The sequence below is a fragment of the Macrotis lagotis genome, chromosome 2, assembly GCF_037893015.1.
Source record: "Macrotis lagotis isolate mMagLag1 chromosome 2, bilby.v1.9.chrom.fasta, whole genome shotgun sequence".
Taxonomy (NCBI): domain Eukaryota; kingdom Metazoa; phylum Chordata; class Mammalia; order Peramelemorphia; family Peramelidae; genus Macrotis; species Macrotis lagotis.
In genome coordinates, this window is record NC_133659.1 from 204255683 (window position 1) to 204271850 (window position 16168).

General features: G+C 43.2%; 1 protein-coding gene across 8 annotated transcripts in view; it reads right to left on the reverse strand.

The window, feature by feature from the left end:
- The window catches only part of TMEM94 (transmembrane protein 94), a 50070-nt gene that overhangs the window by 6204 nt on the left and 27698 nt on the right, over positions 1 to 16168 (reverse strand). For 5 of the 8 annotated variants that reach the window (XM_074224584.1, XM_074224579.1, XM_074224577.1 and 2 more), the window contains 19 exons: positions 10527 to 10646; positions 9745 to 9872; positions 9236 to 9372; positions 8349 to 8551; positions 7827 to 7978; positions 7427 to 7529; positions 7103 to 7189; positions 6548 to 6664; positions 6107 to 6163; positions 5675 to 5779; positions 4931 to 5095; positions 4490 to 4699; positions 3471 to 3780; positions 2986 to 3159; positions 2057 to 2159; positions 1751 to 1968; positions 908 to 1089; positions 685 to 823; positions 237 to 352 (listed from right to left, as the gene is read on the reverse strand). In XM_074224584.1, coding sequence (XP_074080685.1) covers positions 237 to 352; positions 685 to 823; positions 908 to 1089; positions 1751 to 1968; positions 2057 to 2159; positions 2986 to 3159; positions 3471 to 3780; positions 4490 to 4699; positions 4931 to 5095; positions 5675 to 5779; positions 6107 to 6163; positions 6548 to 6664; positions 7103 to 7189; positions 7427 to 7529; positions 7827 to 7978; positions 8349 to 8551; positions 9236 to 9372; positions 9745 to 9872; positions 10527 to 10646 — 2826 coding nt within the window. The remainder of the gene's footprint in view (positions 1 to 236; positions 353 to 684; positions 824 to 907; positions 1090 to 1750; positions 1969 to 2056; positions 2160 to 2985; positions 3160 to 3470; positions 3781 to 4489; positions 4700 to 4930; positions 5096 to 5674; positions 5780 to 6106; positions 6164 to 6547; positions 6665 to 7102; positions 7190 to 7426; positions 7530 to 7826; positions 7979 to 8348; positions 8552 to 9235; positions 9373 to 9744; positions 9873 to 10526; positions 10647 to 16168) is intronic. The other 3 variants (XM_074224581.1, XM_074224585.1, XM_074224582.1) reach the window with 3 other exon arrangements.

Here is a 16168-nt window from a genome sequence, read left to right on the forward strand (position 1 = left end):
AAATAGGCCTAGGTAGGGGCATGAATAAATGAATGAGATTCCTCCAAGTTTATCTGTCCCCCCCAAGATCCAGGACTCTCCCCACACCTCAGCTCCCTTCATATTATTAATGCAATTTATGGTGGCCTGGAAGTATGCTCACATCAATTATTTGGAGAGATTATGGGATATGGGAGGCAAAGTGTGGCCTCTTCTAGTACAGGGCAGTTCACAAGGAACCAGGCTAGCTACTATACCCGGTTGCAGTCTTCTAAGAAGCTAGGGATGTCACTGTCAGTAGGTTGGAAGCTGATGAGGTCAGAGTGACCCTCCTCCTCCATAAGTAGGAGTCCTTCAGCATCATCTTGGGACACTAAAAGAATAGAACCAAATCATCATAAGTTGAAAGCTATAGTTTTCTTGTATCCTTTTTTCCCCCACATTGTTTATGATGAGTGCTTCCTGCAAGAGGGTCAGAACATCCAGGTTCAGAACTTTATACCTGAAAGTCTCCTCTTTCCTTTCTCTGAGGGCAGCTTTTATCTGAGGATAAAAATCATAGCCACTTTAACAGGAGGAAACACTTTTCAATAGGTGATTATAGGGGCTACTCCAGCAGCAGTTACCTCAAGAAGAAAAGATCTCTGAATCCCTACCCCTCCTCTGTCCCTCCCTTTCTAACCATCCTCCTACCACAAACCTCACCCTGATTCAGGTCATCATGCAAGGAACCGGCATGACTAGGGCTAGAAGGTGGAATCTCAGAGCCTGGAACATCACCATTTGGTGTGAGAGAGATGTGGCAATTCCAGCCTGTCTCAAGGCCCATCTTTTCTGCAAACACCTGAGGAAAAGCCAACAGAAATGAATAAAGAGACAAAGAAAAAGCTCCCCTCTGGTGGTTGAAGGAGAGGAAAACTGGTCTCACCTTGCTTTTGAGCTCATCCTCCAGGGAGAAGTAAACAAAGCGAATGCAGGCATTGACCAGCCCATCAATGAGGCGCACAATGTCCAGGCGGGCTTGGTACTGGGAGGACACCATGCCCATGAAGATCTGGCCACTCAGAGCTTGCATGCAATCCTCCTTCTCCATTGCTTCGCCAATCCCTTCTTCAAACAGGGCAACCAATGCATGCAGCCACAATAGCCAAATATCACAAAACCCAGATGGAAATCATACACATGGAAATGCCACACATTTCCAGGCATCATATGTGTAGCAAATTGCCCAGGCATAAGTCAACATCAGCACACACACACACACACACACACACACACACACACACACACAAACACAGAAACAGACATACAAGATAGATGGAAAAAGACAATAAAAGACACCCATCAATCAGCTGAAGATTGTGTAGAAAAGTTGTGTGGACATAGGTGTGTCTACGGGACCAATACTCTTTCCCCTAGTCAATTTTATACATCCAGATTGCTTAATTCTCAAGCTCATGGGTACAAGACACAATATGAGTAACTAGTCAAGGAGGAAGAGACTATTAGTCCTTGGAGAAGGTCTGGTCAGGCAGGGATAGAAAACTGGCCCTTCTATATCCAGAGCTAAAAGGGAAATTGGTCCAGCCTCTTAATTTACAGATTAGGATACAGAGCATCAGCCAGGTGAAGAATCTGTCCACTCACACCAGCAGAAAAAGGGTTTGACCCCCAAATCTGTTATGCCACACTAACAGAAGGAGGGTAGACTGGCAACAGAATCCCTTCTGAGCCCACCCCCACCCCCCGAGGAGAGAAGGCTGCCTGATACCGTCAGAGCTCCAGCTGTTACGGCGGGCATTCTGCTTGATGGGCACAGTACCAGGAAGCTCGCAGGAGGTACAGATGGTGCTGTGGCCAGGAGCCTGCAGAAGTTCAATGCACTTGCCATTGAGCTGAGAGGACAGGGCGCAGTGCATGGGCTTGTAGGCAAAGGCAGAGCAGTAGCCTGAGAGGCATGCTCGCTGGTAGAAATCCAGCACTTTTTTTCTGTCAGGGAAAGAGAAGAGCTGAGAATGAGCCCACTGGCACAGCGGACAACTGGCTGCTCCTGGCCCCTGGGGCCACAGATGCCCACCTGTCTGAGCCGGAGAGCGGGTAGATGTCTGCTCCATCCCAGAAGTCTGTGCAGGCCTCCAGGACCACGTCTGCCGTGCCATGGGACATCATCTGCTCGGTGCCTGTGATACATGGGGTCCAGACTTAAAAACAAGTTTCAAACTCTTCAACAAATACCTCGGACACCTTAGGCCCAACCTTCTGAGACTTCTACCACAAGCTGTCCTGTTAAAGATGGGCTGTGCTCCCCAGGGTCAAGAAGCCAGAGGGCCAAGTAGCGGCCAAGCAGCAACATCATCCAAAAACCATTCGGAAGCTCCTGGTTTCAGGTAACTTGTCTACATCCAAGATAATCCTACATCAGGCAGTGACCATTAGTTACCCCCTCCCCCTGAAGGTGTCACATTCTCCATGAAGTGAAAAAGTCTGAAAGCCACTATTCAGGTAAGGGTTAGAAAACTCATCCCCATCCCTTCCTCCACGCTGAGCTTTAAGGCAAATTACTCCCCAAACCCTCTTTTCATCTCCTCCAGGAAAGCTCCCTCAAAACCACGGCGCTGTCTTAGTGAAAACTACCAGCTGGGACTATTTCTCTGGGGGGTACTACAAGGGGTTGTCTTCTGGATTTCCAAGGCTATCTTGAGCTCTTGGAGTAGATGTCTACCTTGCTCCATGAAGCTCTAGTAAGCTGAGCTTCCTGGCTAATCCCAAAGCCTACCCAATTTTTGCCAAAGACTGATCCTGGGGAATCCTTCTCTTCCTAGAAACAGTCTACAATGGTCAGAGCTTCTTCTTCACAGGCTGCTTAGGTAATCAGGAGCAGTAAGAAAGGCAGCTGGCCACTAGGGAGGGCTCTCATCTCCCTTATGCTGTTTGATGTGTGTGGACCCCACATCCCACCTCAAGGATGACTTGGCTTAGGGACATAATGTGACAGGGAAGGCTTACTGGTGGTTGTGTCCTTGATAAAGAGGCTGATCATATGGCTCAGTGGTGGACGCCGCTTGGTAACACGGGACAGTTTTCCCAAAGCTGTCTCCTTCACCATCTCAGCACTGGGAAGGCGATAGAGTGCTAAGTGGTTTTCCTGTTTGAAGAGCTCTTTGGCACCAGGAGTGAAGCCTGCAGTACATTAACAGAAGAAGGAAAAGAGGCTCAGCGCCTCCAAAAGGGGAATTCAGGTTTACTTTTCTCCTCAAAGTCTGTTTGGATCAAATCAACATAATAACATATCAGGGACAACTTGAACACAAAGGAGCAGAAGTAAGGTCAATTTCGGTTCATTTTGTCACACAAATGAGACCCAAATAGTGCCTGTTATTACAAGGGTTAGTTTTGTAATCAATAGCACTGGGTTTTTTTGAGACAAGCAGCAAGACCCTCATTATTCAGGCATGCTCAGTTTCTGCTAGCAAAGTGGGCAGTCTCTGTACCTATAAGTCTGGCAAGCTCGCAGAGCCCCCAGGGCACATGTACAGGAAGCACAGCGCTGTGGCTCTCCTGGAGAGCAATGTTACAGAGGTGGTCAGAGAAGCGGCAGAGGCGATCAGTGACACTGGCATTGCACAGGTTCAGCAACACATTGAGGCCCAGAGGCTTGAGGGAGGTAAGGTGCAGCTGCCAATTTGAGTCATCAAACTGGATGCAGGAGGGGTTCTGCTGGTCCTGAGACAGGCTCAGCATCTCCAGATGGTAGTCACATACAAAGTCCTCTGCTTCACAGGCATCCCCTTCACTCACAGCCTGGGTTGAGCAATTGAGGCAGGAGAGGAGGGAGGGAGGGAAAGATGGGAAGCATATCCATCAGTCCAGGAGAGACAAAGAAGAGACTATTCCAGGCCCTGCCCTCCTCCTCCTAAGTTTGAAGTAAATAGAATCTCAAGACTATCAAAGAAGTCAGTCAAAACTGAAAGCCCCCTGATCAAAAGGCAGCCTGAAGAACCAAAGAGATTTCATGGATTTTCCTCCCTCAATTATCCCCTCCATGTTTCACTCTGCTTTTCCAGTCCTGTCCTCTGAATCTCAAGGAGGACATAAAGAACCATTAGGGAAAAAAAAAGGAGAGAGAAAGGTATGAAGTGACCTAAGGAGGGAGGAGGAGAGATAAGGAAAGGTTAAAAGATGATATTTCACTTGGAAAAAGGCTTTAAGGGAATCCATTGGCTTCTGTGAGGATGGCAGCGAGCTCCAACTATCTCCAATAAGGACCAAAGAAGAGGAAAAGCACTTAAATTACAAAAGAATAACAAAAAGGAGATCTGATTCTTCAGGTTTGAGAAACAGTAATTCTATTGGGTTTTCTTTCTTTCTTTCTTTCTTTCTTTCTTTCTTTCTTTCTTTCTTTCTTTCTTTCTTTCTTTTTGCAGATATTTTAGAAACCCTGAAATCTTTCTGGGATGCCAAAGGGACAAGTGAAAGGACAGAATTACCCTATCTTTTTTCCTCCCCTCACCTTAAATGGCTCCTCTTCCCCACCCTCAATATCCTTGCTGAAGCTGACATTGGAGCCAGAAGGATGTTTATGGCGCCCATGCAGCTTTCGGTGAGGATGAGCTTCAGGTGGTTTGGGGCCATCTCCAGGCCAGTCACCCCTCTCCTGCTCATTGGAGAGGTGCAAGGTGTCTCTCAAGGGACCAGACAGCAAAGCATCTCGCTCATGGGGCTAAAGAGAATGTGAAGGAGGTCTGAGAGAGCGAGCCTGCAGGGACTCCCTTCTCCCGTCCCATTAAGTGGAAAAGAGGGCTGTTCCCTCTAGTGCTTTTACTCTCCTTGACCCTCCTGCAGGCCTACCCTCTTTTCCTCCAGTCACTTTCCACCCTCCCTGAGGCCAGTGGCCAGGCTCCAGGGCCTAAACAGCCTGGCCCAAATTTGGGCCTAAAGGAGCCGGCCCTACCTCCTCCTCTACCTCAGGGTGGCAGAAGGAGCGGGTAGACAGATCATCAGTAAGATCTTCATGGCTGCTATGAGGTGGTTCCATCTTCCCACTGAAGAATAGGACAGTCTCAGGGCTTGGATTGGGCCAGGACAGGATTCCTTGCTTGTCCACACAGCATAGCACCTGTGGCAGGAAGGGATATTATAAGGTAAGTGTCTGAGGCTACCCTTGCCTTTGCATGGGCACTCTGTATAGCAGAAAATAAGGAAAAACATTTTCCTGCATTTGGGCACAAGCTGGCCTGGAGGCCACAGAGAAGGGAAGGCATCCTGCAAGTCTTGGTAATTCTAGAGTCCAAAGGAGAATTCCAAAGGAGAGAAGGAATAAAAAGTATCAGTCTAAAGCAAAGTTTCTCTGATCTAGGGCAGAAAACAAGTGGTGCAATTGTTGGAGTATTAGACCTAATGTCAAGGAGATTCAAGTTCAAATCCTGCTTCAGACACTTCCTAGCTATGTGAATCTGGGCAAATCAATTAACCTCTGCCTGCCTGTTTCCTCATCTATAAAATGGGGATAATGAAAGCATCTGCCTTCCAGGGTTGTTGTGAGAATCAAATGAGATCATATTTGTAAAGTACTCTGCAATGCTAACTCTTATTATTAGAAGACAGGAGCTTTTCTTTCAAGGTGTAGAGTTCATATAATACCCTACCCTCCCTCCAGCTCTTCAGGGGCTCTCTTTCAGATAGGGAGGATCCTCACCGTTACAGAGCCCAAGCTGTGCAGCAAGCTAGAGCTGTAGCTCAGTGTAGATGACTTTCCCTGGATCACCCTAAGGAAGTGGCCCCAGATGCAGCGGAGCATTTCCTAGTGTGAAGAGAAGACATTGGAAGGATATGAGGATTTGGAGCCTCAGATTTGGAGGGATCAAACCTAGAATAAAGAGAGAATTCCAGGGGAGAGGAGGGATGGAAAACTATCAGTTTAAAAGGAAAGCTTCTCTGGTTCAGGGGTAGAAAACTAAGGAAAAGGGCTCAGATTGAGTCCACACAGGAAAGGGATATTAGGCCACAGAAACCCAAGGAAAGGAGTCAAAGTCAGGAAGAGGAGAATAAGTTCCCAAGATTCAGGGGAGGGAATAGCACAAGATAATAAAAATTTGAAGGAAAGAGATCACCATTCTAGCTGGCAGACCTGAGAGGAGACCACTTCTGTATAGCTGCTGAGAGTATCTTCTGAAAACTTGGCCAACTATATCAAGAAATGAGAGCTCTTATCAGTGAAACAGAAAGGATATGGTCAAGCAGTCGTTAAGTGCTGGCCTTAACAAGAGCCCTGCCATAAGCTAGGATCTTAAGTTCCTTTGGAAGGAGATACTTCAGTAGACATTGGGGTCACCGTATGGAGGAGGACTTGGGGATGGGGGTGGGGGGAGGATTACCAATGGAATAGAATCTCATGTTAATATCCTTCTAAGCTAGCTAACCAACTACACCCAACACAGAAGTCTGATCCTAGCATGTAAGCCAGAATCTGGAGAATAAGATACATCTCTGGGGCAGGTAGCCAGATCCCTTCTTCTCTTCCTGAGTCTTCACCTCAGAAACTGTAAGGCTCAAAACTTAGAAGACCTACCAGGGAACTAGGTGAGGCTTTGCTCATCTGGGCCAGGACTCGGGCCTCCCCACAGGCTGTGGCCAATACCCAGAGTACTGGAAATAACAGTGGGAGGATTGGCAAGACCCCATTCACCTGGAGAAAGAAAAACTTAGGCTCAGTATACTCTAAAGACCTATTGTATTGACTCATGAATGGAAGGGAAGGAAGGATTTTTCTGGTGATGTGGTCAGTTCATAGTAATAAAGCATCCCAGTAGTCTGGAATAAAAGGCAAGTTCCATCATGAGGAATATTTTTGATTATGGAAATAGTACAACTCAGGTATGAGCTTAGGTTCAGACTGGATTCACATCACATCTGCAAGATGACCTTGGTTATTTAAAAGACAATCACATTTTGCTTCTTCCCATCCCACAAGAAAAAAAAAATCTAGCATCAGATTAGTTCAATGGGGAAGATCCTCACACAACTAGATAAATATGAGCAAAGGCTGCTTTCTGGGTAAGGGATATATCTGACGACCAGGAGGAAATCAAAGACAGCAGTAACCTCAAAGAAAAGAATCCCATACCTGTAGCTGGAGTAAGGTATACTGCCAAGAAGTGATCCCTGGAGCTTTTAATACAAAGCGCAGGGCATTAGTGATAAGGAAGCTGACCTGTTGGAAAAAGGATAGAGCATCAAATACTTTCCAGCTTCCTTAGGCACCAGGAGCAAAGCCCACACTCTTGCCATTCATTTCTCCCAAAATTTGCCTGCTCATCACTCAGCACCCCTGGCAACCTTGCCACCCATCCCCATCAAGCCCTGGAAACTCAAGCACTGATAGTTTCTGCCCAATTTGACATGCCCTTGGTTCCTTCATCTGATCAACCCTCCCCTCTTCCCCACTCACCAGGACCACAGGTACTGCATATCGCAGCATCACTGACTGCACTGTGAACCTCTCATTGTCTAGAGCAGTCACTGGTCGAGCCAGGGCCATGTCCAAGCACCATCTGAGGGAAAGAGCAGCCTCAGTCCCAGGCTTCATCCAGACAGACAAGAAATGTCCTATGAACATGTCACTAGTCCCCCACCAGACCCATTAGACCACAAAATTTCCAGTCCTTAATCCCAACCCTGCCCAGCACAGAACCCCCAAACCCTCTCTGCACAGGGGTTCAATGCAATTACCAAAGTCTCCAAAAAGTTCACATTAAAAAGAGCCAGAGTGCTTGAGCTACTAACAAATTTCCCTCAGGATGAGTAAGAAAGAGGGTAAGTTGCTGAGAGAAGAGCAGCATCCCTCTCACCTAATGTTGTCCAATACAGGGGTCTTAAGAACCCGGAAGAGTCGGTGCTGTTGGGGGTTCTGTGGTCCCTTCTTCACTTCCCCTCGAGGAGAGGGAGGAGGAGAAAAGGGGGGAAACAGGTCACCTGGCTCCAAGACAATGTGCTCATCATCCTGTCAGCAGCATGGGGCAAGATGGAGTAGACAAAAATGTTAGTGCCCAGTCAGCCCTATAGCATATTAACTTACAACCATAGATCCATTATGATCCCTGATAATTGGGAGATGATTGGGGTGATAGGGTTAGCAGGAAACAAACAGGCAGTTGGGATAGGGCCCTTTAAGATTTTTGGCAGTTTAACGACAGCAGAAAGGAGAGGGTAGGGATAAGAAAGTATGTAATAAATAGTAGACCATGCCCTATCCTGCCCAAAGACCCTGCTGAGAAACTAATTATGGTCTTGAAGATTCAGGAATAAAATCTGATATCCTCCCACGACCCCCACAATATTCCCCAGGAAGGGGAAGAAAAACCCTGAGTTACCTTGATCCCCCTCAGGGAAGCAAAGGATTCCTGACCTGGCCTCAGGGCAATGACATCTCCCTCCACCAGAAGGCTGACTGGCAGATTTACCAGGTGTCCATCTCGGTAGGCCCAATGCAGAGACCAGGATGGGGCAAAGGGCATATGAAGATCAGGGTACATCGCACTGGGCCACCTGACCTCCTTACCATCCCTGAGAGTATCTGGAGAGAATAGGAGGAAGAGAGCAAAGCAATCTTCAAAAACTCCCCAGAATAAGCTCTCCAGTTTAATCAGTCCAATTTCTTCACTTTCCCCAAATCCAACAAGCTCATTCTCATTTCTCTAACTTTACTCATCCTTGCTTGCTTATCTCTGGAAATGTTCTCCTCACAACTCAACATATACTCAAATCTGAATCTTCCTTCAAGGTCCAGCCTAAATCCCTACCATCTGAACTAATCAAGTGGCATTTTTTTTAAGGGTTTGGTTTTTTTTGGCAAGGAAAATGGGGTTAAGTGACTTACCCAAGGTCACACAGCTAGGTAATTATTAAGTGTCTGAGGCCAGATTTGAACTCAGGCACTCCTGACTCCAGGGCTGGTACTTTATCCACTGCACCACCTAGCCACCCCCTGTGCCACCTAGCTGCCCCCTGCACCACCTAGCCACCCCATCAAGTGGCATTTTATCATATACAGGCTTTACAGGGAGCCTGGTTCTAGAGCTGGATCTAGTACTTTCTAGCTCTCTGAGAATTACACCAGGGTAGGGACAAGCTCCAAAGCAAATCTGTTGTCAGCCTAGGTGGTCAAAGGTCCAGATGGCAGTAAGAGAGGAAAAAGCCAATATTCTGCTCTCCCAGGACATCCTCCCCAGCCCCATGAAGGACTAGTCCTTGTCTTTACCACTTATTTGATCAATGATCCCTCGAAGCCTTCTTTCTACCTCATGTCGCTTCAGTCGCTCCTGCCTCCCAATGAGGATGAGGTTCAGAAGCAGCAGCAGGAGAAGAGCTGTAGCATTCACCAACTCTACCCCATGGCTGGGTGGAGAGAGCCAGATGGCTGAGTTGTCTTGAGCAGAGCCTCCAACCCAGTCCACCCCCAGGGCTCCAAAGACTTTCCTTCTTCCTGTCCTGACTTCACTCCCTGCCTCCCCCCCCCCCCCCATCCCTCTAGAGGAGGTTGTTTCATTCTTGCCTGACAAGAACTTGGCCTTCTGGCACAGGTCTTGGGCACATAAAAAGATTTCCATACAGCTCAGAGCCCTGGTCAAGCGGTAACTCATGGCCATCAGTCTTTGTCCCCCATTAGGATTATGGATGGGAAAGTAGAAGCTTTCTTTTAGGATTAGGAAGGGGAAGAAGCAGGTGGAGAACCACCTCTTTCTGTAGCCACCAGGGCACTTTGTTTACCTCCCAGCTGGCTGATTCCCATAGCAGCCTAGCAGCAGCAGAACTGCCAACAGCATCAGGGAGGCACCCGGCCAATGAAAACAGGAACAGCGGTTACCATGGTGCAGGAAGCTACTTTTCCATATCTCCTAAGGAATGGATAGAGATGTTGCAAATCAGCAGCAGGCTTCAGGTGCCAGAATGGGGTACCACAAAGCAATTCCTACAGAAGCATCTCACACACACTTGCCCCTGATCTGCTTGTCATCTTCAAAGTTATGATCTAAGCAGGAGACCAACCTGTTGTTACTGGAGCATGGGTTCAATATTGAAGAAGATCAGGATCTAGAGAACCACTAAAAGGAAACCCTTACCCTTAGGCTTTCAATGATGGCACTCAGTGAAAATGTCCAGATTTATAAACTTCATAAACTTGGAAGAAAAGGGTGGCCAACCCTTAAGCTTCTACAGAATTTTCTTTGCACCCTATACTCCTCATGGCAATTAAGTTTCCCAAGTATCTTCTACTCAATTGGCTAGGCCAGGATCAAAGGATTTAGAGCTAGGGAAGATCTTTGAAATAATTTAGCGCAATTCCCTCATTTTGCAGCATGGGAAATAAGGATCAAAGGAGTTAAGGAATTGGCCCAAGGTCATACTAATAGCAAATCACAGAGCTTGGGTTTGAATGAAGATATTTTCTTCCACTACCCACTACTATTGCCTAACCCTGGAGGGGAGAAAGGGGCAATGGCAGCATCTGGGCTGGCAGTCCTGATACAGAAAGGAGGAGAGAATCTTACCTTCCATGTTAAGCTTTTCTTCTGCTCCTTTAGGTGCCCCTCTAGTACTGCCTCCAGCTGCTCCTTCAGTATACTTAGGGCCTTACCTGTGGATAGGCCCAGGGCCAGTGGAGTATCGCCCTAAAGAAGAAAACACAAAGCACTATAACCATCTTGTGGAAACCCTTCAGGTCACTATCTGAAGCTGTTTGTGCTTGAATTCCCCTAAATCCAATATTGTAAGAATAGACTCTGAGAGACGGGAGGTATCCAGAAAATTCTAGCTTTATCCCATGTCCCTGGTTGTTAAAGTAGCAAGAAAAAAAAATCTCATCCTATTTCCAGACCAGGGGGAAATGAGGTCTCAACAGTTTTGAGAAGGCCCTCAAGATACGAGAATATAAGTGATGAGGAAGAGGACTACCAAATGCCAGCTAAAGAGCATCAATGTAGAATGCACACATTTGACTACAACAGTTCAAATAAAATTAACTTGGAGAGTCTCTGTTCAAATACAATAGCCAATGCTAGTACCATGCTAATACTGTCAGAGATAAAGGATCTGTCAAACTTATCTGTTTTAAGGGAAAAGATACTTTATAAGGGGGTTTGTCTGGGCATTTGTTGGGAAATGTCTATTGTCCCAAAACAAAATATGTCAGAATTAAGTTTAAAGAAAAAAAATGGACGTCTTGATAAAGGAATTCCTAAGTCAGAAAAGATGGCTTATGTAGAGAGGGGGACCCTTGATTCTACACAGCAAATACAAATGAGATCCAAGATTTTCTGTGAAGGGTTAGAATCAGAGGATCACTAGGGTGACCTATCATCTCAATCAAACCCTTCTTTATACTGAGAAGCCAGTGACTTATGTTACCCTTTGCCTAAAGATCCTATATAACTAAGATGCCTATATTATTTTGCCATTTTATCCCTCCCATTTCCTTCCTTCCAGCTTATATTCTTTCCTCTTCAAAACAAATGATTTGACAAATATTCATTAGTGATGGGTGGGAAAATTCACACAACTTTTAATCTGGGCAAAGGAGGCCAAACAGAAAAATACCCTCTCAGATATAGAAGAGAAGAAGGGAGGACTTTCAGCAGCTACATTGCTTCCCACCAATAAAAATGTCCAAACTACATCCTAGCTCATCAAAGTGGCTTTAGGGGATTATGTAGAAAGGGTCTGCATAAAAGGGGATTAAACATATTAGTTTATGGAGAAATAACCACTTTATTTACCTAATTTTAGAAACCATACTTTGTGAAGAATTCAAATCAGAGTATGTATGAGGACTGAACCAAAATTCTCAATTTAAAAGAAGAAATGGCCATTGGTATAGGGAGTTCACATTCAAGGCATCTATCCATTACCCTAGTAGGGGATCCTGGAGATTATGCAGACAGGGGTTTAGCTTCAGCCTCACGGGTAAATACCAACTGAGATCAAGGCTCATCTCACCATCCCCTTTTTTGCCAAGCTTAAAAGTAGAGAAACATCAACAAAGGATGAGTATCAATAAAGAAGGACACCAAGGGAAAGGATGACCACAAAACTCCTTTTTGAAAAAAATGTGATTTTTTTTCCTTATTTCCTTCCAACATAAAGAAAATTTTCAACACTCATATTTTTGGAAGATTTTGAGTTCCACATTTTTCTCCCTCCCCCTGCTTTGACAATGAATAATCCAATATAGCTTCTACATGTACAACTATGTTAAACATTTTTTATATTAGACCTGTTGTGAAAGAAGAATCAGAACAAAAGGGGGAAAGCCACAAGAGGGAGAAAAATATAAGACATAAAACAAATTTAAAAACCTGAAAATTGCACACTTTGGTCTGCATTCAGACTCTACAATTCTTTATCTGAATGTAGATGGTATTTTCCATCCACAAGTCTTTTAGAATTGTCTTTGATTATTGTACTGCTAAAATGAACAATGTTGCTGTTAAAGGTGTACAATGTTCTCCTAGTTCTGCTCACTTCTTTCAACAACAGTTCCAAGTTTCTCTGAACTCTGCCCATTTGTGTTTTCTTACAAAATAATAGTACTTCATCACATTCATTAAACATAATTTGTTCAACCATTTCGCAGTTGATGAGTTTTTCCTCCATTTGCAGCTTTTTGCCATTACAAAAAAAGCTGCTAGGAATATTCTTGAACATGTGAGTCTTTTTCCCTTTTTTGTGATCTTTTTGGGATACAAACCTAGTAGTGGTTTAATGAATCAAAGGGTATGTATAGTTTTATTGCCTTTTGGGAAGAGTTCCAAATTGCTCTCTAGAATGATCAGTTCAACAACTCCACCAACAAAGCATTAATGTTCCAGTTTTCCCACATCCTCTCCAACATAGATCATTTTCCTTTTTTTTGTCATTTTAGCCAGTCTGATAAGTGTGTGGTAGTATCTCAAAGCTGTTTTAATTTGCATTTCCCTAAATCAATAATGGTTACAGGCATTTTTTCATATGACTGGGTAGTTTTAATTTCTCCATCTGAAAACTGCCTGCTTATATCCTTTGACCATTTATCAACTGGGGAATGACTTGAATTCTTAGATATTTGATTCAATTCTCAATATGTTTTAGAAATGAAGTCTTTATCAGAAATGCTAGCTGTAAAAATTATTTACCAAGTTTCTGCATTCCTACTAATCTTGGTTGAATTGGTTTTATTTGTGCAAAACTTTTTCAACTCAATGTAATCAAAATTACCCATTTTTCATTTTAAAATGTTCATTATCTCTTCTTTGGTCATAAACTACTCCTCTTTCCATAGCTCTGACAGATATACTATTCCTTGTTCTCATAATTGGCTTATGGTCTGTCTAAATCAGGTACCCATTTCAATCTTGGTAACAAGGTGTGAAATGCTAGTCTAGCCTAGTTTCTGCCATACTATTTTCCCAGTAGTTTTTGTTAAATAGTGAGTTCTTATTTCAGAAGCTGGAGTTTTTAGGTTTATCAGGCAGAAGATTACTAAAATCACTTACTACTGTTCCTGTTGTACTTAATCTATTCCACTGATCCACCACTCTATTTCTTTTTTTTTTAGGTTTTTGCAAGGCAATGGAGTTAAGTGACTTGCCCAAGGTCACACAGCTAGGTAATTATTAAGTGTCTAAGGCCAGGTTTTGAACTCAGGTGCTTTATCATGATGCCACCTAGCTTCCCCCTACTCTATTTCTTAGCCAGTACCAAACAATTTTTGAGGATTCTGTTTTATAATACATAGTTTTACATCTGGTACAGCTAGGTCACATTCCTCTGCAATTTTTTTCATTAATTCCCTTGATATTCTTGACCTTTTATTCCTCCAGATGAATTATGTTACTATTTTTTTTTCTAGCTCTATAAAACAATTTTTGGTAGTTTGATTGAACAAGTAATTTAATTTGGGTAGAATTGTCATTTTTATATTAGCTTGGCCTACCTGTGAACAACTAACCTTTTCCCTAATTGTTTAGATCTGACTTTATTTGTGTGAAAAGTGTTTTGTAATTGTGTTTTCTGGGTTTGTCTTGGCAGGTAGACTCTAAAGTATTTTATAATTTCTACAGTTACTTTAAATGAAATTTCTCTATCTCTTACTGTTGGGCTTTGTTGGTAATATATAATTTTATATAGGTTTATTTTATATCTCACAACTTTGCTGAAGTTGTTAATTTTTTCAAGTAGCAACTCTTTTAATGGTGGCAAAGAATCGAAATTGAGGGAATCTATCAATTGAGGAATAGTTGAACAAGTTATTATATACTTGTAATGGAATACTATTGTGCTATAAGAAATGATGAACAGGATGCTCTCAGAAAAACCTGGAAAGACTTATATGAACTGAAGCAAAGTGAAATAAGCAGAACCAGGGGTGGCTAGGTGGCGCAATGGATAAAGCATCGACCGTCCCTGGAGTCAGGAGTACTTGGGTTCAAATCCGGTCTTAGACACTTAATAATTACCTAGTTGTGTGGCCTTGGGCAAGCCACTTCACCCCATTTGCCTTGCAAAAAAAAAAAAAAACTAAACTAAAAATAAATAAATAAATAAGAACCATGAGAATATGATGATCAACTGTTAATGACTTAGCTATTCTCAGCAATACAATGATCCCAGACAATTATAAAGGACTTATGATGAAAATTGCTATCCATTCCCAGAGAAAGAAATGATGGAACTTGGTGCCCTGGGGTGGGGGAGGGAGAAAAATTTGAAACTTAAAATCTTATAAAAATTAATGCTGAAAACTAACTTTTCATGCAATTGGAAAAAAATAAATGCTATTAACTAAAAAAGAAAAAAGAACTGATAGAGTCTGGAAGACTAAAGCATACTTTTTTTAAATTTTATTTTTCTTGGGTGGTTTGTCTATGTTTTCTTTTACATGATTAAAATGAAATATATTTTGCATGACTGTACATAACATAATTGCTTATCTTCTCAAGGAAGGGGGAAGGGAGGGAGAGAAAGAATTTGGAAATCAGTTTAAAAAAATGTTTAGGGGGGTGGCTAGGTGGCGCAGTGGATAAAGCACCAGCCCTGGAGTCAGGAGTACCTGGGTTCAAATCCGGTCTCAGACACTTAATAATTACCTAGCTGTGTGGCCTTGGGCAAGCCACTTAAGCCTATTGCCTTACCAAAAAAAAAAAAAAATATATATATATATATATATATATATATATATATTTTACATGTAATTGGAAAAAAATAAAATACTAAATTTAAAAAAAAAGTGAAGGATGGAGAGGGGAGAGCTAAGCCAGAGAGAATAATCAGGAGGCTATAGTAATAACCCTAGAAAGGTTACAGAATGAGGAATTAGGCTACAAAGAGATAACAGAAAAGAAACAAAAGATGTGGAGACATAAATAGTAAGACTTGTCAACTGATTGGGTATGTAGAGTGAGGAAGAGGAGGGTACCAAAGATAACATCAATGTTAAGAACTTAGATGGACTGGAAGGACAATGGAGCCCTCATCAGGTATACAAAAGTACAGAAGAAAGTGGGCTTCAGAAGAAGGCAAACATTCTGATTCAGACATTCTGGGTCTAAAATGTTTATGGGATATTCAGTATGAAATATCTGAGAGGTAGTTGTAGATGACAGAATGGAAATCAGGAAAGTGGCTAGGGTTGGATAGACTTGGTGGTCAGGTGCAGAAATTCTCATGACACATGAGATGGCAGGTGATGAAGTCACTGGGTGAGAGAACATAGTCAAAAGACAGAAGAGAAACCACAATAGACCTTCAGAGAATATTCACAGGTAAGGGGTATGGTATGAATGATGAGCCACTAAAGGAGACTGAGAAGCAATGGTCAGACAGGTAGGTAGAGTATCAGGAGAAAGAAGTGTTATGAAAACCTAAAGACAAGAAAGTATCCTTGTGGAGAGGGGAACCAGAAATATCAAGTGCAGAGAGGTGGAGAAACAGAAGATCTGAGAAAAGACCATCAAATTTATCATCAGAGATCACTGTGTACTTAAGTGAAAGAAGTTTACAGATTGTAAAGGGCTAAGAAATAAGTGAAAGGAGGGCAAATAGAACAGACAACTTATTCTAGGAGTTTAGTGTGAAAAAGAAGAGAGGTATTAAACAAGAGTTTGAGGGGAAGGTCATTAAATGAAGTTTGTTTGTTTTTTTCAGTATAGAGATGTGG